A 27,749-nucleotide genomic window follows, 5' to 3' on the forward strand; every position below is an offset into this window, starting at 1 on the left:
GTATTTCTGGTTCTAGAAGGATGGCAGTGGTGGTAGCATGGTTTTGAGTCTCCCCAAATCCTCCCATTAAAGCACAAAGAACAACCAGGAAAACAAAGGCAATACCTGTCAACAACATCTACAAGAAAACCAAGTGAACAGTACTTCTGGTAATAGTGGTGAAGTGGTCACACAAACTCTCCAACAGACTGCAGTTATAAAAACTGGATAAAAAGAATTTTAAAAACACATTTAAAGATAATGTAAACCTTCCCAAAGCACACGGAAGGCAGAGGACAGTCTAATTTCATAAAATTGCAACAAGGAGTATAAACTGCTAGCATGGGGTTTTCATAGCTCAGGGCTATGGCTGCAGGAAAACGGTGGCGTAGTTCAAGCAGCAGAAAGTTGAAGCCTTGTGGGTTTCAAGAATCAGGATAGAGTGCAAAGCCAGCAGAGCCGGCACAGCAGCTAGAAATTATGGGGAGACAAAGAAATCACTGAGCGGGTAAGTCCCATCTCTGCTCAAATCCTTGGCTGATTGCTAAATAAAGAAGGAAAAATTAGGGTACCAGTCTAAAAAGGCAGCAGTGGGAAGACAAAGGAAGAAGAGAAATATATGCTGTTGCTGAGAAGATGGGGAGGGTGGGAAGAGTACGGAGACAAAGTTTGCAACTTGAAAACAGGCAAGTTAACTGCCCACTAGAACAGAAAATCAATCATCCTCAGAACATAAGAGAATAGAGTTGCTACAACTCATTATCTACAATGTCCAGTTTTTGATCAAAGAAAAGAGGAAAGTATGACCGATGGTCAACAGGACAGGCGGTCAATAAAAACTAACTCCTAATGGGCCCAGATGATAAGACTTCAATGCAGCATTTATATATTTTTTTCAAAGAAAAAAATATATATATACTCAAAGAGTTGAAAGAACATCTTGTTCAAAGAATTAAAAAAAAACACAATAATGAGTGAAAAGATAGGTATTCTCAACAGAGAAATGATAACTGTACAAAATTGAACTTCTAGAGCTGAACAGCATAATAAATGAAATTAAAAATTGGAGATAGCAGACTAGAGACAGCAGAAGACTCAGTGAACTTGAAGACAGATTAGTATTACTCAATCCAAAGAACACAGAGAAAAAAAGAAGAGTTTAAAGAAACAAACTGAACCTCAAGGACCTATGGAGAAAATGAAACAGCCCAACATGTATGTAATTTGGAATCCCATTAGGAGAGGTGAAAAAGAAGCAGAAAAAATATCTGAAAAAATAATGCCCCAAAACTTCCCAAATTTGACTGAAAACATTAATGTACATATCCAAGAAGTTCACTGAAATAGAAGCATTAAAAACAAAGAAAGAAAGAAAACTACCTCTAGACATAGTCAAAGGACTGAAAGCCAAAGTGAAAACTTGGAAAGCAGCTACAGAAAAATGACACACTGTACGTGGAGAGGAGCCGTAAGATTGATTGCTGACTTCTCATCAGAATATAGGATTGAAATAATTAAAGTGTTGAAGGAAAATAATTGTCAACTTAGACGTCTATATCAGGAAAACTATCCTTCACAACAGCATGAAAAATAAATTTCCAGATAAACAAAAACAGAGAATTTGTTGCCAGCAAACCTAAATAACAAGAAATGCTAAAGGAAGTTCTTGAGGCTGGAGGAACGGGATACCAGATAGTAACTTTGATCTGAAGGAAGGAATGAAGGGCAATAGAAATGTTAAATATACAGTAGATGCAAAAAATATTTGTTTCTTTTAATTTCTTTAAAAGACATATGACTGTTTAAAGCTAAAAATAACACTATTGATGGGTTAATAACATATATGAATGTAATATACAGGTTTCCCCCTGCTATCCAAAAGTAGAGCATTCTTATGAAACTTTTTGTAAGCAAAAATGGTGTAAAGTGCAGAAGCAATTATCTTAGGACACATCTTGCTAACGCATGCACAAAATAAATCAAGATAAAGCACAGATGTTCACAGACACAGTTCAAAGCTATGGCGGCTTGATGCTGGGATGCTGAATGTAGTTCCCAGAGAAGGAGCTTGGTGGTGTCAGCTTGCTGCAAAACAAAGGTTGAATGACATTTTCTCTTTTCAATTTCTGTAAAAGTAAAAATCCTCTTCAAATTTCTTTCAGTTAGCAAAAACAGGTACTAAAGTAGGTCTTTCATAAAGGTGAAGTGGCGTAAAGCGAACTTTCAAAAAGCAGGGGATACCCGTATATGACCAACACTGATGATGTGGGCATAAATGGAAATAAACTATTATGAGGTTCTTGTAATTTACCTTAAGTAACAATATTCTAAGAATATGGGATACATTAAAGATGCATACTCCAATTCCTAGAGCAACCATATACACAGTATAAAACTATAGTTAGCAAGCCAATAAAGGAATTAAAATGGAATACTAAAAAATATTTGATTCACAAGACAGGAAGGATGAAAAGAAACAGAGGAGAGGAAAAAAAAAACAGATGAGACAAAAAACAAGTGGCAAAATGCCAGATCTAAAAACACAACCTCATCAATAACTACATTAAGTATAAGGGAACTAAACACTCCAATGAAAAGGCAGAGATTGTTATACACATAAAAGCAAGAGCCAACTGTTTATGACATATGATACAATTTAAATATAAAGACACAAATAGATCGAAAGTAAAAGGTTGTTAAAAAAAGATATATATCTACACACACACACACACACACCATGAAAATAATAAGAAATCTGTAGATGCTATATCAATATCAGATGAAATAAATATTAAGGCAAGAAATATTATAAGACAAAGAGGGACCCTTCATAATGATAAGAGAGTCACTATGTCAAGAAGAAATATGAAAAAGAAACGAAACTGAGTTATTTGTAGTGAGGGGATGGACCTAGAGTCTGTCATACAGCGTGAAGTAAGTCAGAAAGAGAAAAACAAATACTGTATGCTAACACATATATATGGAATCTAAAAAAAAAGGTTCTGAAGAACCTAGGGGCAGGACAGGAATAAAGATGCAGATGTAGAGAATGGACCTGAGGACATGGGGAGGGGGAAGGGTAAGTTGGGACGAAGTGAGAGAGTGGCATGGACTTATATATACTACCAAATGTAAAACAGATAGCTAGTGGGAAGCAACCGCATAGCACAGGGAGACGAGCTTGGTGCTTTGTGATCACCTAGAGGGGTGGGAGGGAGATGCAAGAGGGAGGAGATATGGGGATATATGTATATGTATAGCTGATTCACTTTGTTATACAGCAGAAACTAACACACCATTGTAAAGCAATTATACTTCAGTAAAGATGTTAAAAAAAAAAGAAGAAATATGCACCTAATAATCAAGTTACAAGAGATAAATTAATAGTCATGGTTGAAGATTTAAACACACTTTATTCACTAATTGACCAAACTAGATAAAAATAAAAAACAGTAAAGAAGATCCAAATGAGGGCTCCCCTGGTGGCACAGTGGTTGAGGGTCCGCCTGCCGATGCAGGGGACACGGGTTCGCACCCTGGTCCGGGGGGATCCCGCATGCCGCGGAGCGGCTGGGCCCATGAGCTATGGCCGCTGGGCCTGCGCGTCCAGAGCCTGTGCTTCGCAACGGGAGAGGCCACAACAGTAAGAGGCCTGTGTACCGCAAAAAAAAAAAAAAAAAAAAAAAAAAAAAGAAGATCCAAATGATATTACTGGCAGTCCTCACTTTGTGTTAACTGCATAACAGAATTGTGTCCCTGCTTTGCACTGTTCTGACATGCAAGGTTTTGGTTAACATAGTGCCAGGCTGAGTAAGGGTTGTCTGTATATATTTTTGTATAGTTTTGTGTCATAGAAGCACGTTAATGCTCTACATATGAAAAAATAGGAATCAACAAGGATAGAAAGGCAGGGGTGGGGGGAGACTGAAACTGAGAGCAAACTGAAACGAACCCAACTACATTTCAAATGAACAACATAATCACACTAAAGGGGAAAAATTATTCTAATTTATGAATACAGTACATGACCACATGCCCTCAATGGGTAGGGTAGGGGAGAACTGCAAATAAATCCTGAATTCCTTTTAGTAAGTATGTTCTCTGTTCACGTAAGGACAAAGCAATTTCAGAACTATCTGAGATGTAGTATAGGATTGAGCAAATGAGTCAAAGTGCTGATGTTATTGGGAGTCAGGGCTCAAGGGACATAATACAAAAGGGGGAAGAACCAAGGTGGGGAAGAACCAAGGCAAGGAACAACCCTATGAGGATGAAATAGAATTGGAAGTATCAGGTGAACTCATGATTTCTAAATTGTGTATCTGTGTGTGTGTGTGTATGTATGTATATGTTTACAAGTGTCTTCACATATATGTATTTCCTAATTCTGCTCACTGAAGGGCCCTATGAATATATGAAGTAGCAATGAACATACCCAACACCCAGATCTTGATTCCTAATATCATTCTCTACTAAAAGGAACCAGGGCTTTTTGGAAAAATAGCCGATTCTAGGACTGTGATGGGGAAGATATAAAATGAACCTGGAACAGCTTGTTATATGTACCAGAAAGTAGTGAAGACCTAAAAAAAAGAAAAAAAGAAGAAGAAAGAAAAGAAGGAGGAGGAGGGGGGTGGGGAGGAGGAGGGGGAGGGGGAGAAGAAGAAGAAAAGCAAAGAAAAAAATACCGGGTTATTTGAAGAAGCTCCTAGTGGTCATATATGAGATAATTTAGGCACCAAAATAATTAAGGATGGTAAAGAATTATAGTGATTGAAAAAAATAGGAATCCATGAGTCCATGCTGATGATAGATAATTATGGAATAAGGGAGAACTCTTGGTAATGAAAGAAGAATGTCAAGCGCTGTGGTTTTCCTGTATTTGTGTTAACGTTTAAAAATTTTAAAAATGATGTATTTTTGGAACCCAGTAAAACAGCACTCTAAAAGGTGCTAAGAAAATAGAGGCTTTAGAACAGTGTGTGAGTCAGTGAAGAACTGTCCTTAATTAGAACTTCTATCTATAATTAGGACTGACTATCCTAAATATACTGCTCTAGAGTACAGAATTCTCACACAACAGAACTTCATAGGCTTTGCCTTCACTACTATAATCTTAAGTTTGTTTTTTAAAAAATATAACTGGTTGCTAAAACCGGAAAAGAAAAGCGAGAAGAGAAGAGAAGAGAAGAGAAGAGAAGGGAAAAGAGACCCATTACATTGTACAACAAAGATGTAGGGGACAAATCCCTCCTAGAATCTGAGGTCAGAATTTCTTTTCTCCTGAAAAACATGCACAGTTTATCAAGAAATAAAAACTAGGAACTCCATCAAGTTTCCTTTGCTGCCAGAAAACTGATCTTCTCTTCTCTACATGGTTGTTTTTGATCTAATTTATTTTCTATTTAACTGCACATAGGTATATCATTTTTGCAAAATACCTAAAATCCTTTCAGAAGATGGACTATAAATTATAAATTTAAAAATAATAATCTTAATATGATTGTAATACTAATGTGAAATAATTTAGTCTAATAACAATACTACAAATACAGCAATTGAGTTCTTCTGTGCTTAAAATCTAGCCTTAGGCAATGCGAAAAAAAAAAGCAACTATTCAGAATGACTTTGCTTTTTGGTAAATAGAACCAATTTTTACAAACAAAACTGTGTTTCCATTCTCAAGCTTTATTTTGGAAATTCAAAACTGTTATTTCATATAATTAGAAAAGAACTTCCCTTTACAGTGTGAGACCCTTTCAAATTAATAAAATTCAAATTCCAGTTCTCATAACCAAATATGCAAAAAAGAACACTTTTGTTTAAGGATTTGTTTTCTTCTTGATAAACAAGATAATGATTATATTAAGGCATAATAATAGAAGCCATATCTACTGAAGCCTTACTATGTGGTAGGGAACTGTGGTTTATTTACCTACCTCTGATCACAATTACCAGCAAGGTAGCACCCTTGTCCATTTTTATAGATGTGTAATTTCCCTGAGAACACAAAACAGTAAGAGCACACAGCTAGGATGTGAACACAGCACTTTCTAATTCAAAAGCCAGTATTATTTCCACTTCATGTTGCCTTCTAAAGCATAAAGCTTCCAGCTGTACAACTCCAGTATTTTCAGTAAACAGTTTTCTATGAATACTTCTAACTTGTTTCCTCATTGGCAAAATTCACTCTCAAAGCCTTACAACAGCTAAGTTTGATAAATCTTCAAACAGACTTCTGTAAGTCTGAGATTACTTCAAAATAAAGTTAAAAAAGAAAAAATCCTCACACAGAAACATTTTATTATTCCAAAATAAAGTTTAAAAAATAAAAAGAAAGAAGTCCTTGAACAGAGCCATCATTGTCTGTGGATGATAAATATGATGTTCCATTTCATGGATTTTGGGAAAAAATTATTAAAGTTACATTCTTTTTACTTGATTCAAGGTCAAGCTCTAAAAAGCTTAGAGTGGGCGGAGTCAAGATGGCGGTGTGGGAAGATGCCGAGTTAGAGTCTCCCCACAACTATGGCGCCTGCTGGCCACTGGTGGGAGACCCTGACACTCAAAGGAGATGGGAGGAACCCCTAAGTGAACCGGTAGGATGTGGGGGGACTGAAGAGTAGGAGAAGTGGAGGTCAGACAGGATCAGTCCCCCTGAGGCCACGGAGATCAGGAGAGGCAGGTGGGAGGGGCCCTCTGGGAGGAGGGCGTTTGCCCTGCCCACTCGACCCCAGGAAGCCTGCTGGGCTCCCAGGTGAGGTCCCCTGCCCTCTGAGACCAGGGGAGGGGGGCACGTCTGGGCCCCTTCTGTTCTATTGAGCCTAAGCCCCACCCCCCACAACCTCCAGGGCCTTTTCCAGCCCTGTGGGTCCTAAGTATAGGCCCCGCCCACTGCCCAAACCTCGCCCTTGCTTAGGCCTCCCCCCCCCACCCTTTTCTCCTTTCCCCTCCTCCTCTTTTTTACTATTGTGGTACTGTTGTACCTTCTGGTTGTTGGTTCATCTATATTTTTATTTTTATATTCTTTCTTTTTTTTTTTTTTTTTTGCGGTACACAGGCCTCTCACTGTTGTGGCCTCTCCCACTGCAGAGCACAGGCTCCGGACGCGCAGGCTCAGTGGCCATGGCTCACGGGCCTAGCCGCTCCGCGGCACGTGGGATCTTCCCGGACGAGGGCACGAACCCGTGTCCCCTGCATCGGCAGGCGGACTCTCAACCACTGCGCCACCAGGGAAGCCCCTTACTTTTATATTCTTTCTAACACATCTGTTAGTTTCCTAGTCTAATTTTATTTTTTACTTTGTTATTCTTCTTTTTTTTTGGCCGCCCCTCGTGTCTTGTGGGATCTTGGTTCACGAGCCGGGGGTCGGGCTGAAGCTTCTGCAGTGGGAGCTCCGAGTCTGAACCACTGGACTAACAGAGGCCCTCAGACCCCAGGGAACATTCATCGGAGTGAGGTCTCACTGAGGTCACCATCTCAGCACCAAGACCCAGCTCTACGCAACAGCCTACAAACTCCAATGTTGGAAGCCTCAGGCCAAACAACTAGTAAGATAGGAACACAGTCCCACTTATAAAAAAAAAAAAAGAGAGAGCAAAAAAATATGTCACAGATGAAGGAGCAAGGTAAAAACCTACAAGACCAAATAAATGAAGAGGAAATAGGCAATCTACCTGAAAAAGAATTCAGAGTAATGATAGTAAAGATGATCCAGAATCTCGGAGACAGAATGGAGGTTCAGACTGAGAAAATACAAGAAATGTTTAACAAAGATCTAGAAGAACTAAAGAACAGAGATGAACAACACAATAACTGAAATTAAAAATACACTATAAGGAATCAATAACAGAATAAGTGAGGCAGAAGAACAAATAAGTGAGCTGGAAGACAAAATGGTGGAAATAACTGCCACAGAGCAGAATAAAGAAAAAAGAATAAAAAGAATTGGGGACAGTCTCAGAGACCTCTGGGACAACACTAAGTGCACCAACGTTTGAATTATAGGGGTCCCAGGAGAAGAAGAGAAAAAGAAGGGTCTGAGAAAATATCTGAAGAGATTATAGTCGAAAACTTCCCTAACATGGGGAAGGAAATAGTCACCCAAGTCCAGGAAGCACAGAGAGTCCCATACAGGATAAACCCTATGAGAAACACACCAAGACACATGTTAATCAAACTAACAAAATTTAAATTCACAGAAAAAATGTTAAAAGCAGCAAGGGAAAAACAAAAAATAACATACAAAGGAATCCCCATAAGGTTATCAGCTGATTTTTCAGCAGAAACTATGCAGGCCAGAAGGGAGTGGCAGGATATACTTAAGGTGATGAAAGAGAAAAACCTACAACCAAGATTACCCAGCAAGAATCTCATTCAGATTCGACAGAGAAATCAAAAGCTTTTCAGACAAGCAAAAGCTAAGAGAATTCAACACCACCAAACCAGCTTTATAACAAATGCTAAAGAAACATCTCTAGGTGGGAAACACAAGAGAAGAAAAAGACCCATAAAAACAAACCCAAAACAATTAAGAAAATGGCAGTAGGAACATACATATTGATAATAACCTTGAATGTAAATGGATTAAATGTTCCAACCAAAAGACAGACTGGCTGAATGGATACAAAAACAAGACCCATGTATATGCTGTCTACAAGAGACGCACTTCAGACCTAGGGACACATACAGACTGAAAGTGAAGGGATGGAAAAAGATATTCCATGCAAATGGAAATCAAAAGAAAGCTGGAGTAGCAATACTCATATCAGATGAAACAGACTTTAAAATAAAGACTGTTATAAGAGATAAGGAGGGACACTACATAATGATGAAAGGATCAATCCAAGAAGAAGATATAACAATTATAAATGTTTACGCACCCAACACAGGAGCACCTTGTGTTCTTTTTTTTCTACTAACAAAAATGCTCAGAAGAAAAACAACAATGTAAGAAAGATTTTAATAAGAATATGAGAAGAATAAAAAAGCAGGAATGAGTTGAAAGTAGTAATTAGTAATTTATTCTCTCCTTCATTAACAATTTTAAGTGATCCTTAAACTGTGTGAATAACACATAGCACCACAACACTAAGTAACTTTACATGGTTGGGTTTATAAAGATAGTGACTAAAACACTATTGAGATAGTGTGCTTGTTCCCAAGATTAAGCTGTCACCTGGGAAAGGTGCTGGCCTAACAAGGACTAACATAAGAACATGAACTACTGTCCATGCTTTCTCCTTCAACTCTCCAGAAATACTGGTCTTTATTTTTAAATTTTTTGACAAGGTGATACAGTCACAAAAATCAAACAGTATAAAAAAGGTTATAGTGAAAAGTTTGGCTCTCACCTTCACCCCTGTCCATCATCATTAACTCAGTTCCTTCAACCTTTTCCCCATAAAAATTTTTATTGGTTTCTTGTATATTCTTTCAGAGATTCATTATACAGTTCCTTATTAAAATAAAATAGGATACATATACTTCATAAATTGTAATGTTTTTCTTTGTATTATTTATCTCAATTCAACATGACCTAAATAATGCCTGACTACACTCTCTCAATGCCTTCATGCAGTCTTGGGTTCAAGGCTGACCCAAGGTTTTAAGTGAGCAGTATCTCAAATAAAGCAAGAGAATGGTGAGCAAAGGAGACAGCAATAGCAAGTGGTTAAAAAGCCGCAAACAGGGGGCTTCCTGGTGGCGCAGTGGTTGAGAATCCGCCTGCCGATGCAGGGGACACGGGTTTGTGCCCCGGTCGGGGAAGATCCCACATGCCGCGGAGCGGCTAGGCCCGTGAGCCATGGCCACTGAGCCTGCGCGTCCGGAGCCTGTGCCCCGCAACGGGAGAGGCCACAACAGTGAGAGGCCCGTGTACCGCAAAAAAAAAAAAAAGCCGCAAACAACAGACATATAATTAATCCATAATCCCATCAGCAACACCAAGACAAAAGAACTAGTTTTTTAAAGTTCCAAGCACAGTACCGATTACACATCATATACACTGCATTAAATATCTGTTCAATGAATCAATCAATGAATCTCCTTCAAGGCTATCTTTGCAAGTTTGGGGATGGGCGGGTGAATAGGTAGGTAGGAATTAACAACAGAAGAGTCAAGAAATTTTTTACAAAGCTGCCTTTCAAATGTTTAGAAGTTGCTATGATTATTTTGGAAAAGGTAATCCAATGGTATGATTTTGATGCCTGTGAATCTATAAGAAAATTCACTGAAAGAAAGTACCAGTCCAAAATTTCCTCAGACACAGGCCAGTTGATAAACATCCTTCCAAATGATAATATAAGCCCAAATTATAATTAGATATTTATAATTATAATTAGATATCTATATAATTTATATAATTGTAAATTATAATTAGATTTTAGACAGGAGAGATTTAATACTTATGCTTACCATAGCGTATTGGCTTAGCTACTTCAAATTCAGACTTACGTAGAGCCGTATTTTTATTGTATGTATCATTTTACTGTACATTGCAGTCCCTTTTACAAAATTTACAGCATATTCAGTCTTTCTTTGATAAAAGAATTCCCTTTAAACTAGACTTTCTGACATAATCGTACACAATATTGATTCACTCCAAGACTTAAAAAAATATTTAGCATATTATTAGTATACGCAAAATTAACCTATTAGCAAGGATACAGGTATATTTGGTATAAAATAAAACCTCTGGACTCAAGCACTTATTTTTTATTATGGACTGAAAATAAAAATAGAGTGATTAAGCAACAAATAAGTGGTCACAGAAATGTAGCAATAAGGATAGTGTATTTGTAGTTGGAATGATCAGGAGACACAGTAAGGAGGCAGTTTTTAAGGTGAAGCAAGAAAGGCTAGTCTCAAGGAACAGAAGATGGGGTAGGGCCTTCAGCCAGGAGAATAGTGGAGAGTCAACACAGGAGCTTGGTACGTTAAAATATCTAAGGCAGGGAATGGCAAACTACGGTCCATGGGCCAAATCCAGTCCACTGCTTGTTTTTATAAGGCTTGTGGGCTACCAATGGTTTTCACATTTTTAAATGGCTGAAAAAAACAAATCAAAAGAACTTTATGACACATAAAAATTATAAAATTCATACAATAAAGTTTTACGGGCACACAGCCATGCCATGCCCATTCATTTACCTGCTGTCTGTCTATGACTGCTTTCTCACTACAAGGCAGAGTTGAGTAGTTGCAACAGAAACCATGTGAATCACAAAGCCTAAAATATTTACTATCTGGCCCTTCAGAGAAAAAGTTTGCCAACCTCTTCTCTTAGGAAGGCCTATGTGGCTGAAGCACTGTGAGTGAGGGGCTGGGTGGAGAAAGAAACTAGAGAGGTGAAGAGGGGCATGCAAGCCATGAAAAAGATTTGGGTCTATATTCTAAGAGGAATGGGGAAGCCATTAGAGAATTTTAAGTAGGAAAGTGACAATCAGATATGCATTTTGAAAAGCTCATTCTGGTTGTCATAATGGTAACCCGTGTTAGGAGATAAGTAAGGAGACTAATGTAGTAAGTAGTTCAAGCAAAGTATGAACACAGCTTAGACTATGGGGCTGGAAAAATAAAGAGGCTGGGCAAGATTACTTCTGAGATTCCCTTCCAGCTCTAAAATTTTAAGAATCACAGGAGTTTACAAGTCTGATTTTGCAACTTTCCAGGGTATTTCCAATTATCAAAAACAGTTCTCAAAACTGTTATGCTATGAACAGCTTTCTAATAGGTAGTAAGAAATATGCCAACAGAGCATTATGTATCTAAAAAGTTTGGAAATTACTGCAGGATAAATGATCACCCCCGCCATTAGAATGCTTTCTAAAATATAGTTTGTATTTTTTATAAGTTGGAAAGCACTACTTTTATGAAATTTACAATTAAAGAATTTACAGATAATACAATATAAATTAACACAGCGGGGAATAAACACAAATACTGCTCAAGTACATTTTCAGTGTACTTTCTTTCCTATAATGTAGTAATGACAAAACAAAGAACATACCTGCTACATTCTAACAATGTAACTTTAAGGCGGCCTTCAGTAAGTGCCCATTGTTGTATATGGATATGCTCTTCATCATCTTCTTCGAATCCTTGCAAGGTTTGGAATGGGAAAAACGGCTTAAACCTGACAAAAGTAAAGATAAGTCTAAATTTCTGAATAATAAACACCACACTTTAAAGCGTAATAACAAAACCTACCTGTAGGAAAACAACACAAAACAAACATCTAATGCTGCATGTGCCCTATGACACCAGAGCTTACCACACTCCCCCATAACTGGCAGCAAACAGTGCCTTCTTGGTGGGACCCAGACTTGCTGTTTTTTTGGCATGCCCTCATTGACAAGGCAGGACACCCAGAACAAAGGACAAGAAAATCTAGAAGCCACCAGTGGGCCCTGAAACTTGGGTGGGACAGGAGAGAGGTTCTTTCTGGACCAGATGGGAAAAGTGTTCCTACAGTAAAAGATCAAAATTCAGAATGCAATCTTCCATGGAAACAATAAAATTGGATAGCGATTAGTACTAGATAATGATAAATAATAATAATAACAACAACAATTAACAGCAGCAAAGGTGTTTATCAGAGATGTTTACTATCTGCCAGGCAGTGTGCTAAGAGCTTTACATGCTTTATATCTTATTCAATGCTCAAAATCCTGAGTGGGCAATATGATTAGCTTCCCACTCCAGATGAAAGGAGTGAGGGTTAGAAAGGTTAAAGAATTTGTTCAACATTACACAGTGAGTGGCATAACCAGAATTCAAGCTAGTTTGACTACCTGACTACGTAACACTTCAGATACCTATGAATATTCAGGTCTTCATGTGCTCATTGTTAATACTCTTGGGTTTTATGTAGAAGCTTGTGGTGAGTTATAAACTGTAAGCTTTAAAAACTTTAATTTGAAACATAATTCATACTCCTCCATTAAAGCAAAGGACAAAGAAAATGAGAAAATTGGGCTTGAGGGCCTATAGTTTTCAACTAACCCTACACGCTGTCACTAGACATGACATTTGTCTGCTCAAAAGCTTTAATGCCTTCTCACTAACCACACACAGTATAAAAGATAGTCAAAAGTTCTTGGTTTCATATTCAAGGTCTACCACAATTAATCTTTCCAATGGTATTTTTCCTTATTAGAAACCTTCCAATCTAGGAGGTGTAGTCACCTCATGTACCCAGAAGATGCCATGCATATTCCTGCTTTCAAGCCTTTTGTACCAACTGGAGGTTTTCCCTATTCCTCAAAGCCTACCCAAACCCTAAACACTTTCTATAATCAGCTTTAGGTCCTACATCACAGCAGACCACACGCACTGTTTTCACTCTTCTTTATCTTGCAGTCATTTAAACTGCTGGGCACTTATGCCTTGAAATCTCAAATGTGACCTGGTTTCACAATTATCTTTACCCCTCACACACACTATTGGGACTGAAGTATGTATTGATCTGATTTATAAAAATCCAACATAAAAAAATGAAACAAACATTTAGAAAATATGAATAGCCCACAACAATTTATACTGAAAGACAGTGATAGAGAGGGAGAAATACTATTTTACAGTTTTCCAATGAACAGGATTAAAGAAAAAATTCTTAGGGAAAGATAAGGAGGTATACAGACAATGCTCAGTGCTTTTCTCTTGCTTCTGAAAACAGATGGAAAACAGAAAGCCCCTTTAGTTTCCTAATTTCCATTGAAATCATTTGATTCAGACAGACTGGCACCAAATATTTGAGAGGAAAAAAAGAAACTACATTTATCATGTTAATACGATGTTGTAGCTGCGTGTTTTTAATAAACAAGCCTTATGGCTCCTGAAGAACATATAACTGTCACTCTATTAAAATAAATCACAAAAAGCACTACATACACTAGCAACCTTGAATATAATAATCCAAGTTTGCTAAATCACAGCTGCTCTATGAATCAACTTTTCTTGTCAAGTATAAAGTTAAAATTTGATTAAAAAATTTCTCACAGGTGTGTGACTTCAATGTTATAAGTAGTAAAGTCTAATTTGGGTTTATTAATGCTTCTAGGGGGGTTGCTAAAAGGATTTAGGCACAAAAATAAACTAGAATCAGAAAAAATGTATTCCATTTTAAAATAACACACTAAACAGTGGGATAGAGCTACTTGTTCAACACCCTCTCACCATACACAAAAGTAAACTCAAAATGGCTTAAAGACTTAAACATAAGACATGATACCATAAAACTCCTAGAAGAGAACATAGGCAAAACATTCTCCGACATAAATCGTACCAATGTTTTCATAGGTCAGTCTTCCAAGACAATAGAAATAAAAGTGAAAATAAACAAATGGGACCTAACCAAACTTACAAGCTTTTGCACAGCAAAGGAAACCATAAACAAAACAAAAAGACAACCTATAGAATGGAAGAAAACATTTGCAAACGATGCGACCCACAAGGGCTTAATTTCCAAAATTTACAAACAGCTCATACAACTCAACAACAACAACGAACACAGCCCAATCGAAAAATGGGCAAAAGTTCTAAAGAGACATTTCTCCAAAGAAGAAATACAGATGGCCAATAGGCATATGAAAAGATGCTCAACATTGCTAATTATTAGAGAAATGCAAATCAAAATTACAATTAGGTACCACCTCACACTGGTCAGAATGACCATCATTAAAAAGTCTACAAGTAACAAATGCTGGGGAGGTTATGGAGAAAAGGGAACCCTCCCACCCTGTTGATGGGAATGTAAGTTGGTGCACAGCCACTGTGGGAAACAGTATGGAGGTTCCTCAGAAAACTAAAAATAGAATTACCATATGATCCAGCAATCCCACTCTTGGGCATATATCCAGACAAAACTATAATTCAAAAAAATACATGCACCCTTATGTTCATAGTAGCACTATTCACAATAGCCAAGACATGGAAACAACCTAAATGTCCATTGACAGACAAATGGATGGATAAAGAAGATGTGCTAAATATATACAATGGAATACTACTCAGCCATCAAAAAGAACAAAATAATGCCATTTGCAGCAATGGCAACTAGATGGATGCAACTAGAAATTATCATACTAACTGAAGTATGTCAGAAAGAGAAAGACAGATACCATATGATATAACTTATATGTGGAATCTAAAATATGACACAAATGAACCTATCTATGAAACAGAACCAGAACCACGGACATAGAGAACAGACTGGTGGTTGTCAAGGGGGAGAGGGTTGGGGGAGGTATGGAGTTGGAGGTTGGGGTTAGCAGATGTAAGTTTTTATATATAGAATGGATAAACAACAAGGTCTTACTGTATAGCACAGGGAACTATATTCAGTATCCTGTGATAAACCATAATGGAAAAGAATGTTTATGCCTGTAACTGAGTCACTCTGCTGTACAGCAGTAATTAACACAACATTGTAAATCAACTATATGTCAATAAAACAAAACAAAAGCTATTTGTTCAGCAAGCTACTAAACAGAAACCACACATTCACCAAGAACACTTGGTTTTCAAAACTTTTAGTCCAAGTCTTTAAATAGCCCAAACTCATAAAGGAATCCAAACAATGAAGTAGGCTACTTCTATCCCTTCCTTTTATCTTCCCATCATACCACAAAATCCTTCCTTCATTAGCCTATGTCTCCTGTGAACCTATCAACTTAAAAATGTCACTGTTTTCGCACTCAAGTTCCCTTTCTTTTCCCCTCGCTCAAACCTTCTTTTGCAAGCTATCTGTACTTCCTCTTGTAGAAAACTTTAAAAACCAACCTGGGAAGATGGACTTTTATAATGACAGCATGAGACACTCCACTGACCTGTTCCCAGTGAAGCTGGTGAAATTATTAAAACAAATATTAAAGCCTCTGGAAATGGTCCTAAGGGCAAACAAAGAAACTTCCATTCAAGAAAACCTACAGAAATATGGTAAGAAAGGTGAGAGTCTGTGGTGTTGGAGCCAAGATTGCTCAGCAGGGAAGAGATTCCACTCTGGACTGCTGAAGTGAAGAACGCAGGCTGCCTCACTTCCCCAGCACCCTGTCAGAGGGCTTTCTTCTTGGTTAAGTGCAGGGCATCAATGTTTCTCATCTGGCCCTCGACCACCTATTACTAGGCTAAGTTCCGGGAAAGAACGGTCAAGAAGTTGAGAGCTCCTTTCTTTGACCGAGTTCCCACTTGAGAAACAGAGACTCTACCTTGGGCATAGCACACTAAGAATACTGAGGCCTTGATAGTCCTTGCCCTGGCTCATGAAACAGTGGTTCTATGCCAAGAGAGGCAAGCCAAGATAACCTCAGGCTGCTACCACCCCTCATCCCACCTCCATCTAGGGTCCAACAGCTAGAGTGGGGGTGTCACTCACAGAGAAGCTTGCCATTGTCCCCAACCCTAGCTCCAGAGCCCTGGCTCAAAGATTTTGCTGAGGGAGAAGGAGAGGGAAAGGCAGGACATAAAACAGCTCCTAAACTCTTCCCACACTTTGCTTGGATTTGTGTGTAGAACAATGTCCCAGGGCATTGTTGAAAACAAAAGGCACAATGTCAGAGATTTAACACTCCACTAAAATAATCCAGGCAAATCACTAAAACACAAATAAATAACTAATAAATCCTGGGAGAGGGGGACCAGTATCCAGAGTTACTACAATATATTATCTAAAGTATTTGGTTTCCAACAAAAATTATGAGGCATATAAAGAAACAGGAAAGCATGATCCCTAAAGCAGAAAGAAAGCAGTCAACACAAACTGCCAGTTAAAGTGACCAGGTATTGAACTTAACAGAAAAAGACTTCCAAATAAGCCCTTACAAATATGTTCACAAAAAAATTTTTAAAGCATGATTAAAGAAGTAAAGGGCGGTATTATGACAATGTCACATCAAATATATAATATCAATAGATATAAGAATAATTTTTTAAAAAAACAAGTGGAAATTCTGGAGTTGAAAAATACAATAGGGACTTCCCTGGGGCACAGTGGTTAAGAATCCACCTGCCAATGCAGGGGACACAGGTTCGATCCCTGATCCGGGAAGATCCCACATGCTAAGGAGCAACTAAGCCCGTGCGCCACAACTACTGAGCCCGTGCACCACAATTACTGAAGCCTGCGCGCCTAGAGCCCATGCTCTGCAACAAGAGAAGCCACCGCAATGAGAAGTCTGCGCACCACAACGAAAAGTAGCACCCGCTCACCGCAACTAGAGAAAGCCCGCGTGCAGCAACAAAGACCCAAAGTGGCCAAAAAATAAATAAAAATTTAAAAAAAGTACAATGCAATTTTGAAGTTCACAAAAAGGGTTCTGAATAGTAGATATGAACTGTCAAAAGAAAAAAAAAGTAGTGAATTCAAAGACAGAGCAACAGAGGTTATGTAAGCCAAAGAACAGAGGAAAAAAATGAAGAAAAACAAACTGAGCCTTAGAGAAATGATACCATTAAGTATACCAACATACACATAAAGGGAGTGCCAGCAGGAAGGGAGGGGAGAAGACAGAGAAGAGCAGAAAAAATATCCAAATAGAGGTAGGTAGCTAGTAAGCCACAAAGCCACAAATTATGTGATTTCATTCATATGAAAATCCAGAATAGAGAAATCTATAGAGACAGAAAGTAATCAGTGGTTGCTTAGGGTTGGGGGTGGTAGATGGGCTAGGAGGATGACGGTTGAGGGTATGGGGTTTTGTTTTTGAGGTGATAAAAATGTTCTAAAATGACTGTGGTGATAGTTGTAATATATCTGTGAATGTACTAAAAACCACTGAATTGTAGGTTTAAATAGGTGAATTATATGGAGTATGAATTATATCTCAATAAAGCTACTTAAAAAAAAGCTTAACCCAGTTACCCAGAGATAATTGCTCTTGTCATTGCTTTGGTATGTAAATGTTTAGTTAGAATTATCTGATTAAAGAAACAAAACCATAAATGACACAGCTCCATTATAATAACTTAAAGCCCCTTTTAAGGCTTATGAAAAACAAAGATTTGCTGAATGGCTACCATACCAGGTACTGACTGTATAAAGCATTTATTTGCTCACTTAATCCCCCCAAACCAGGCATTAGCACACCGTACATAACGAAACAGTCCTAGAGGTCTAACAAACACTATACACTGGAGCCAAAATTGGAACCTAGTTTCCTAGCACTGCCACAACAGAATACCACAGACTGGGTGGCTTAAAAAACAGAAACTTATTTTCTCACAGTGGAAGTCTAAGATCAAGGTGCCAAGAGGGCTGGTTTCTGGTAAAACCTCTCTCCTTGCCGACAGACAACCACCTTCTTGCTGTATCCTCTCACGACTTTTTTCTCTGCACACATACTTCTGGTATCTCTTCCTTTTCTTTTAAGGGCGCCAGTCCTATTAGATTAGAGCTCCATCCTTATGACCTCATTTAACTTAAATTACCTCCTTAAAGGTCCTATAACCTCAAATACAGTTACATTGAGGGTTAGGGCTTCAACATTTTGGGGGATACAATTTGCCCATAAAAGAACTCAAATATAACTCTGGAGCCGGTTCCTGAGGCTGATTTGATTACCGACCTGTTTTCTGCTGGAATACATGCTCTAAACCTGGTCTGAAGTTATCTGACAAGGATGGTCATGGTTTCACGTATATTACTGTGCTTGATCCTCACTCACAATAACATGGTGAGGCACATTGCAAATCATTTCCCCATTTCACACAACAGGTTCAGAGAGAGCAAAGAGCCTTGCTGCAGACTGCATACTTTTTAAAAAAGTTACATGAAGATATATGCCAGCAAAATGAGGGCCTAAAGCAAGAAAGAAGAAAGTGATCCAGAAAATAGTGGATCCAAGTCAAGAAGGCAATGATGTCCTAAACCCAGATGACAGAGGTCTGGCAAACCAAGAGAGAAGTCCAATTTGGGGAAGGTGATGAAAACTCCAAGAAGGAGATCTCCAGGAAATAGGGAATGAATCGAAGAGGCAGAAGACATGAGAAGAGGTTCATTTTTCAATTAAATCTTGAAGATTTGGTTAAGGCAACTTGGTAAGAGAATAAAAAAGAATTCAAACTTGACTCTAGGACCATAGTGCTTTAATGGCACAAAGATTTTGAAACTGGAATATAGAAAAGGAAGCACAAACTTGCATATTAGGCAGCTCTGCAATAAAAAAAATTGTATAGACCTAACAATAACATAAATATTTCAATAAAGGAAGATTTAAGTCTGAACAGAACATAAATGTTATTATATATAAATAAGGACGTAGTTCAATGAATGAATTGAAAATAGTGACATAACTAGATTGGGAAAAGACAGAAGGGAAGGTGAGAGAGGATATCACTTAGCTAAATCTTCATCTATCTTAGCAGGAAGTCAATCAATAGAAAATATCTAAAGTCGCTGAATCAAGACAGCTGTATGACTTTGTTGAGCAAAATATAGGTAACATCATAATTAATTACTATAGCTAACATTAATGAGTACTTAACACATAATAAAAGTCATTGCATTTATTAATTCTCACAATTCTATGAGATAGGTACTATAATTAATCTCTATTTTGTAGATGAGGAAATTGAGACACAGGTTAAATAACTTGCTCAAGGTTACACAATTAGTAAGTAGTGAAGCCAAGGAAAGAATCTAAGCAGTCTGGCTTCAAAACCTGTGTTATTAATCACTGCCTCTTAAAAGTTGTTAAAAATAGAAATAGTACTTATGACTGCTTCTGAAGAGTGTGACCTAGGGGAGGAAAGTAGAGGGTTTAGGGAAGTAATTGTTGATTTTAATTCTAAGTCCTTCTGTTATATTTCATTTTTAAATTATGTACATTAACTCAAATGAAAAGACAGATAATACCAAATGTTGAAAAGGATGTGAAACTGCTAGTGTGCCATAACTACTTTGAAAACTATGTGGCAATTATCTGCTACACAGGGATAGATGCTTAACCTATGACCCAGCAACCCTAGATATCCAATAGAAATATGCATAAATGTACACCAAAAAACACGTATAAGAATATTCATAACAGCAATATCCAACTGTCCATCAACAATAGAAGGGATAAATTGAGGTACATGTGGAAGACGCCACAGCAAATATAATAAACAAACTACATCAATACACAATAACATGGATTAATCTCACAAACATACTGTTGAGTCAAAGAAGCTAGAAAAACGATGAGTGTAAACACTATGGCTCAATTTATGTACAGTTAAGAAACAGGCACCTCCCTGCCCCACACCCAGAGCAATGGTGGTAGAAGTCAGGATAGTAGTTACTCTTAGGCAGAGCAGGGAAGGTAGTGTAGCATATGAGGGACTTTCTGGATGCTGGTAATAATTCTATTCCTTGCTCTGAATGCTGTTTTGTTCATTTTGTAAAAATTCATTGAACTATATTTTTACAGTTAGTGTACTTTTTAAGCAGTGAGTTACACTTCAGTAAAAGTTTAAAAGAAAAAACATGTTTAATTTAAAAATATGTGTTACTCTGATAACATTTTTAAAATACATATTTAAAATTTTACACCTACAAGAGACGCCAAGCCTTCTTCTCATATGTGGATCTGAGATACTCTTTTTTAACATCTAAAATATGTTTTTGCTCCAAGATGTTTCTTCAAGACTGTTCTATAAGCACCCTGAATGCCAGCTGGTGACATCTCCATCACATGGCAGCAGTAAAGCCGTTTGCAAACACTGTGATCTTTAGAGAAAAAGGGTTTACTACAAACCCAATATAAAAATATTCTGCAGTCTAAATCTACTCTTAACTTCAGCATGGGTTCTTGTGTCCTTGCCAAAATAATAAATCTGCTAGAGTTTTCAACTCAATAAAAGGGAAAACTTTCTAACAATTAGAGCCAGTCAAAAAGGACACAACTGTCTCAATGCACTGCATGCCTTCTATCTCTAAAAATATTCAGGTAGAGGTTGGATGAGGCTTCGTCAAGGAGGGAAGGTGTTGTATAAAGAACACAAAATTTAGAATCATACAAACATAGATTATGGTCCCAACTCCTAGAGATCTGTTTCAGAATAATCAAGGGAGGGGAGCGTGGGAAGATACAGATGATCAAAAGTGGCCACAAGTTAATGATTGTCTGGCTACATATAATGGGGTTCACTGAATTCTTAACTCTTCAGTAAGTTTGAAATTTCCCATAATGGAGAATTAGAAGTTTGTTGTGTATACTAAAACAACTTGGGTTCTCTCTTCCTGTTTTCTTTCTCTTCTATATTTTCCTTAGCAACATCATTTGCTCTCACTGCTTCTATAAATTCCATATATTTATGCTTAAAAGTAAATGGAACACCTTTTCTTCCAACTTGCTCCTCCTCTCCTGTTTCTGGCACCACTGATTTCATAGACTCTAAGAAACCTGAAGTTACCTTTTACTTCCCCCTTTCTCCAGCCAACCAGTTCCACCTCCATTTCCCCAACTTCATATTGCTAAAATATATCTTCTACTTTTCTTCTGTGTTTCCCACTGGCTTGGTTCAGGTTTTCAATGATTACTTAGAATTTTATGACTTCTAAAATTGTGTTTCCTCTTCTTAAAAAAGACTATTTTCCTTTATTTATTTATTTTTTATTTCTTAATGAACATTTAAGTTTCATATATAGAAGCTAACAGAGCAATAAGTCAATCATGAAATAACATACAGGGAAATAAAATGGAAAATAACTCATTTACAATTTCTCACCACTGAAGCACTACACACTGGCTGCAGTGAGGTGTGGTCAATGTTTCAGACAGTGGATGCTCAGGCTAAATGCCAAGACTGTCATCACACTACTTTTTAAGATCTTTTCTTTCTTGGTCATTGTTCAGTTAGTGGGGGGAGTCGGAGGGAGAGAAGTAAGTTTCATTCCCACCTCCCCCACAAAAAATACTTTTTAAGCAGTTAAATTTTTCCTTGGGGAAACATTGTATCTGTTAATCTAATGTACCATATATTTCTGTTATTAAATTTCTGCATAAATATTTGTTTATTCTATTTCTTAACATAAGATCATGCGGTACTTTTAATTTCAGAACAGTAAGAATTATCAAAGGTAATTAGTTTTGTACATAAATGCCCACAGTTTCTTTTTCAATGAAAAATGTGCTCTTTGTGATATTTGTTTCTTGTGAGAGTTGGTCAAGTAATAATCATGGAGTATTTCCTAAAATATTTATTTGCTGGGAAAATTTGTATGAAATGACATTCAAAGTATAAAAAACATTGTTAGGTAACACTTGGAACAGTTAAAAATATACTTGTTTGTAAACTATCAGTGTAAGATACTGAGCATCTGAGTGTCAGAGCCATTGCCTCCTGTTTTTCCAGAAAGTGGCTTGATTTGTCAATGTGACATCTTTGAAACATCTGACATTATATATAGAAACATCAAGGCAATATTATTTGTACATATTATTAAACATGCAAAAATTTCCTGAAAGATAGTGCCCAAATAAGGGAGGTCTCCCAAACTCAACCTCTCCTTGGTGCCCGTCACTGAACGTATGGCTGTCTTGGAGTTTGGGAGCATGGCAGCTCATTTTGGAGAGGTGGCCCCTTTAATCACTGGCTTCCTATTCAAATATGTTGCCCAGTAAACTAGGTTGAAAGTGCCAAACAGGACTGGGAATATAATTCGGGACATTTTGTCGTTCTTGCTGATGCTGTTGTAAGTCTTTTTGTTTTCAGAAGTCTTGTCTTCAGGTTTTACTGAGGCTGAAGAGACATTTGAGGTCCCTGCAGGGGTCTGCTCCTTTGCGATGTTTGGGGGGGTGAGTCATCTTTCCAGTAGTATAAGCATTTGTTGATTTATTTAGTGTAAGTTCACACTCCTTTTTCTTGATCTTGGCTGCTTCCAAGGCTTTTTGGCCGTCCCAGGCCCAGCCTGTCTTTGTGAAATAGTTGACGGTGGCAAACTCAATCAGTGCAGAGAACACAAAAGTGTAGCACACGGCTATGAACCAGTCCATGGCCTTCGCATAAGCCACTTTGGGCAGAGAGTTCCGGGCACTGATGCTGAGGGTTGTCATGGTCAGCACCGTGGTCAACCCAAACACTGTCCCGGCTGGGACTGATTCTCGGTTCAGCCAAAAGGACAATTGCGACAAGATCACAATAATTACGCAGGGGAGACAGGTCTGGATGACAAAGTACCCGGTCTTCCTCTTCAGATGGAAATGAGCCGTCATGATTGTGTATTCACCTGTGCTGGCGCTGATGTTCTCTGTGCCCACTGTCTGCCTCATCAGGTGGTATTGGTTCAGCCTGGAGCCATCTTCTGCCACCACCACCGACTGGGTTGTGCCATTGGTCCAGACATAGACAACTTCGGAATTAGGATATGCATAGCTGCCAAATTTCAGAGGGCAGGCATGGGCATCCATCGGGAAGTCAAGTTGCATTGGGCACTCTGCCGAGATGGTCAAGCGCACGGTGTACAGCAGAGTGCCATCATCCAGCCGCAGCAGCTTGTTGGGCGTGGTCATGTTGTGGGCGATGGACTTCTTCCCATTGTGGAAGAAGGTGTCTGGAGTCCAGATTTTGCTGGCAAGGAGGTTGTTGAGGGGCAGGCGCTGCATGGGACCTTTAAACTGAAGGCTTTCGTCTTTCCAGCTTTGTCAGAAAAACATGTCTATGGTGCATTCCATTTCCGTGTCAGACACTGGGCCGAAGTTGGTGACGTAGATGTCTGTTCTCACCTGAGTAATACGCTCTCTGAGCCCAGGCCTCAGTCTGCTTTCGTAGCCATCCAGGAGCCCATCCAAGATCCTGGTGAATACTGTGATGTTGTCATTGGTTTCATCTTTTACAGAACTGGTTGGCATTTGTGAAAAGCCAAAGTGACTGGCTAAGTTCATGGAAATACAAAACAGAAGGAGGTTTTTGATCATGATAAAGCTAGAGAACATTCCATTGTCCATTCCCAATAATAGCTGAAGCAGATGAATTTGGAAGAATAACTGTTCCTTTCTCCACCTTGATCTTGAAGCTTTCTGAAATATTTGCCACGCGTTCAAAGTCAGCAAGCTACTCCTTGTTCTGCAAGGTGCCTGCGCGCCCACCCAGGAAGGCAAGCCGTTGGCGAAGGTGCATCCTCCTCCTCCTCCGCCTGCTCTCAACCAGCTGGCAGGAGCGGAAGGCCAGTGCGGCGTCACCGCCCCATGCCGCCAGCGCGAACTGCCGCCAGCGCGAACTTCCCCAGTCCTCCCGGGCCGAAAGCCTCTGGTGCCCGCCGCGCTCCCGCTGCCACCCTGCGGCTCCGCTCCGCAACCGAGGCCGCGCTCTGCCCTGCTGCAGATCCCGCCCCCCGCTAAAAGACTATTTTCTTAACCAAAAACAAAAGTATGTGCCTTTTATTTTCTTTAATAAAACGATACCTCACAGGATTATTACAAAGATTTAGGAGTTCATACATGTGAAACACCTCGTAGAATTCCCAGCATGTAACAGGTACACGAATCCTGGTTTTCTTCCTTCTCTGTGCTTGAGTCTCATCAAACTGGCTTCCTTACTGAATCCCTAAAGATATCATACAGTGTCCTGATTCTGTTCCTTTGCTATTTCTCCTACGTACACTGAACTTCCATCCCATCTTCCTATGTCTAAAGCTACACTATCCCTTAACAATCAGCTCAAATGTCATCTCATCCCTTCAACAAATATGTTTACTGTATTCAAGAATAGAGAGACCAATCAAAGTCAGGCACTCAGAGACTACAGTCTTATTTCATGGTCAGGAATACAAGCGTCACTACATCCCGCCTAAGGAATAGAGTAGAACAAGTAGATATAAATTAGGTAATTGGGAGTCCTGTGTGGTTTTTGCCTTTCAGTCTGACAGTCTTGACTCTCTCACATTAGGAACTAGCAAACATAAGTGTGCTCCCAAATCTCCTAAACCAAATATATAAACTAGATAAATCAGTGGTGATGGTTTCAAAATGTGTCTTCATTTACGTTCTTCAGAGGCACCTCAGTGGTCCTTTAAATAATGAGTTCTCCTGCTGCATTTAAATATCGTCACAAACCTCTATTAGCCATCGCTTGTATGGCGCACATTATTATGCAAAGTATGGCACACTAATACAAAACTACACGTAACTAGAAAGAAAACAAAGTACAAATAGTTCGAAACATTCTTAATTTTCTATATTCGTAAACCATGAACCTAAATTTCAAATCTATTTTACGTAGACAATTCAACTGATATTACATTAAAAAGACAATTCATACACCAAGCTCCTCCACACTTAGCAAGGTTAACACAGCCACATTATTTCTCCTGAGAGACATGTCTGCCTGCTAATCACTCTGATCCCGTAACTAGCCCCACATGGTAAGCTCCTCTTCACTATTCAAGTTCTCCTTCAGAGTCACCTCCTCTCTAACCAGCACCCCTACCCACCCACCCCCATCTGGTCATTGCTTCCCCATCTGTGTTCTAAAAGCACCTTATACACACTTCTGTTATGCCACTAATCACCCCATTTACATGTCTGTCTCTCTGTAGTTCTCCCACACCTCCCACTCCTCCCAACTAAATAGGGAGTTGCCTGAGGAGAGGAAACATATATGGCAGGTAGTACAGAACTGTGGTAAGAGCAGACTCTGTAGCCAGACAGCTTGGCTTGGGACCCCATTCTGCTGCTTAGTAGCAATATGACCCGGAGCAAACTCTTGCCTTTAAGCCTCAGTTTCCTCATATGCAGAAGGCGGATAATAATTACACCAACCTCACAGTGCTCTTATAAGAATTACATGAAATAATTTAAAGCACTTAGCATCCCTCACTTCTCAGCTTCTTTGTGACATGGTAGTTTAAAGCAGTGTTAAGGACACAGGATTTAGTTAGGGCTTGGTTTTGAATTTTAGGTCCAACACTTATTAGCTTTGAGACCCTGGGCAAGCTATTTCAACTTTGAGAGCCTCAGTCTCTTCATCTGTAAAAGTAGGATAATAATTAGCACCTATGTTAGGGTTACTGTAAGGATTAGACAAGAAAGTTCACATAAAGCATCTGGCACAGGGAAGTGCTCTAGAAATATTTTTATTTCTCTCTATGCTCTATCAAGCTTTATATTTATTTATTTGAAGGCTGGTCTCCTAGAGACATGTCAGACAGCAAACTTCTTCCCTTCCACAAGGAACCATATCAGGACTCAGCATTCACCACATATGATGTTCATGGTTATAGCTGTTTGTCTTCCTTGGACTTCAGATTTCCCATGGCCATGATTTCAGTCACTATACTAGTTGTCCTTTGTGAGGATATAAACTTGCAAGTGCAAGGAAACAAGTTAATAATAGCCAGTGCGCTTTCCTACCTTAGGTATCACCTTTATACCTCCGTGTCATTAAGCTTTTTAACTAAGGCTTATATTAAACTGAATATATTAAGAAACTGACTTAAGGAAACCCATGCAGAATTGTTCTATTTATGGAATTCCTTGGTGTGCACTAGGCTGACAAAGTTCATACTTGGGAAAATGATTTTAATTTCTGTACTCCTAGGGAGAAAAAAGTACTCCTAAGTGGTAATGAAACTAAAACGAACAAGGATAACAAATACTGTTACAAAGAAACTTTTCCCACCTGCTCATCCATACACCGTCTACCTAATATGAAAGGTTCACTTTTATCTAAACTCCTAATTCTGCACAGACTGATAAAGATCTAAAATGCTTCAAAATTTTCTGAAGCAGTTTTATATATACGTCGAACAAGAGTGATAATAGAGGCTGTAAGTCCCTCATAACAGAACTCAATAGCTGGTGACTCAAAGATGAGTCAATGTTAACTGATCTCCTATGCAGGAGAGAGATGAAGTATCAAATGAGATGAGTGGCTCAGGGAACCAAAGTAATTCTCTTGACCATGTCTAATAAATCGCCTATCTTTTTATGTTCATCATAACCTACAATGTGAAGGTCTCTTACCATAGCCTATGATCAATCAAATTGAAACTCTCAGCTTTCACAAAGCTAAAAAAAGGGCAGAGCAATGAGAACTGTCCTCAAATCCCAACTCCTTCTATTCCTCTCTACCAGCTTTCCAATACATGCCTTTGAATAAGGGAATATAAAAATTACCACTTTACATGACTCTAGCACATTTACAAATTACATAATAATTTCATAGACATCCTTGATTCTCGTAACTCATAACAATGTACAGCATTATAAGTCTTATTTTACATGTGAAAAAACTAAGGATGAGGAAGTTCAAGTAATAGCTTTCTGTGATCACATAGTAAATGGTACAGTCAAAACTGCAACACATCCACCCAGCCTGTGCTCCTTACAACACCAAGATGTACAAGCAATACTATAAAGCAACAAAAAATAATGTATGTATTTAATATTCATTAAAGCTGACTCAGAAAGTGAGGCAATAGGGGTATCTCCTTTACATATGGCCAAAAATAAATAAACTTCAGGTTAGACCAGCAGTTCTCAAATATTCTGTTCACAGGGCCCCTATACATTTTAAAAAATTATTAAGGACTCCAAAAATCTGTTGTTTATATGGGCTATATGAATTCATATTTGCCACATTAGAAACTAGAAATAATACTTTTAAACATAAGACTACAAAAGCTCACATTCCATTAGCCTTCAGGGTGATGATGTCATCGCATATCAGGAAACTCCTGGAAAACTCCATTGTACACTTATGAGAGAATGAGAGTGAAAAAGGTGAATAACATGTTTGTATTATAATGAGAATAGTTCTGACTTGGTAGACTGCCCTGTAAGGCTCTCAAA

The 27,749-nt window shown here is 38.4% G+C and overlaps 1 protein-coding gene and 1 pseudogene across 2 annotated transcripts in view; both read right to left on the bottom strand.

Annotated features, from left to right (window-relative positions):
- The window catches only part of PDZD8 (PDZ domain containing 8), a 93,767-nt gene that overhangs the window by 53,371 nt on the left and 12,647 nt on the right, over positions 1 to 27,749 (bottom strand). The window contains exon 2 of one of the 2 annotated variants that reach the window (XM_022568653.2): positions 11,990 to 12,115. The exons of the other annotated variant lie outside the window; for it this stretch is intronic. Coding sequence (XP_022424361.1) covers positions 11,990 to 12,115 — 126 coding nt within the window. The remainder of the gene's footprint in view (positions 1 to 11,989; positions 12,116 to 27,749) is intronic. 2 annotated transcript variants of the gene reach the window in all.
- Positions 12,122 to 27,580, bottom strand: LOC149747326 (gamma-aminobutyric acid receptor subunit alpha-5 pseudogene; annotated as a pseudogene).

The sequence above is a fragment of the Delphinapterus leucas genome, chromosome 16, assembly GCF_059928025.1.
Source record: "Delphinapterus leucas isolate spDelLeu-1000000601 "Yukka" chromosome 16, BTC_Dleu_Yukka2, whole genome shotgun sequence".
Lineage (NCBI taxonomy): Eukaryota > Metazoa > Chordata > Mammalia > Artiodactyla > Monodontidae > Delphinapterus > Delphinapterus leucas.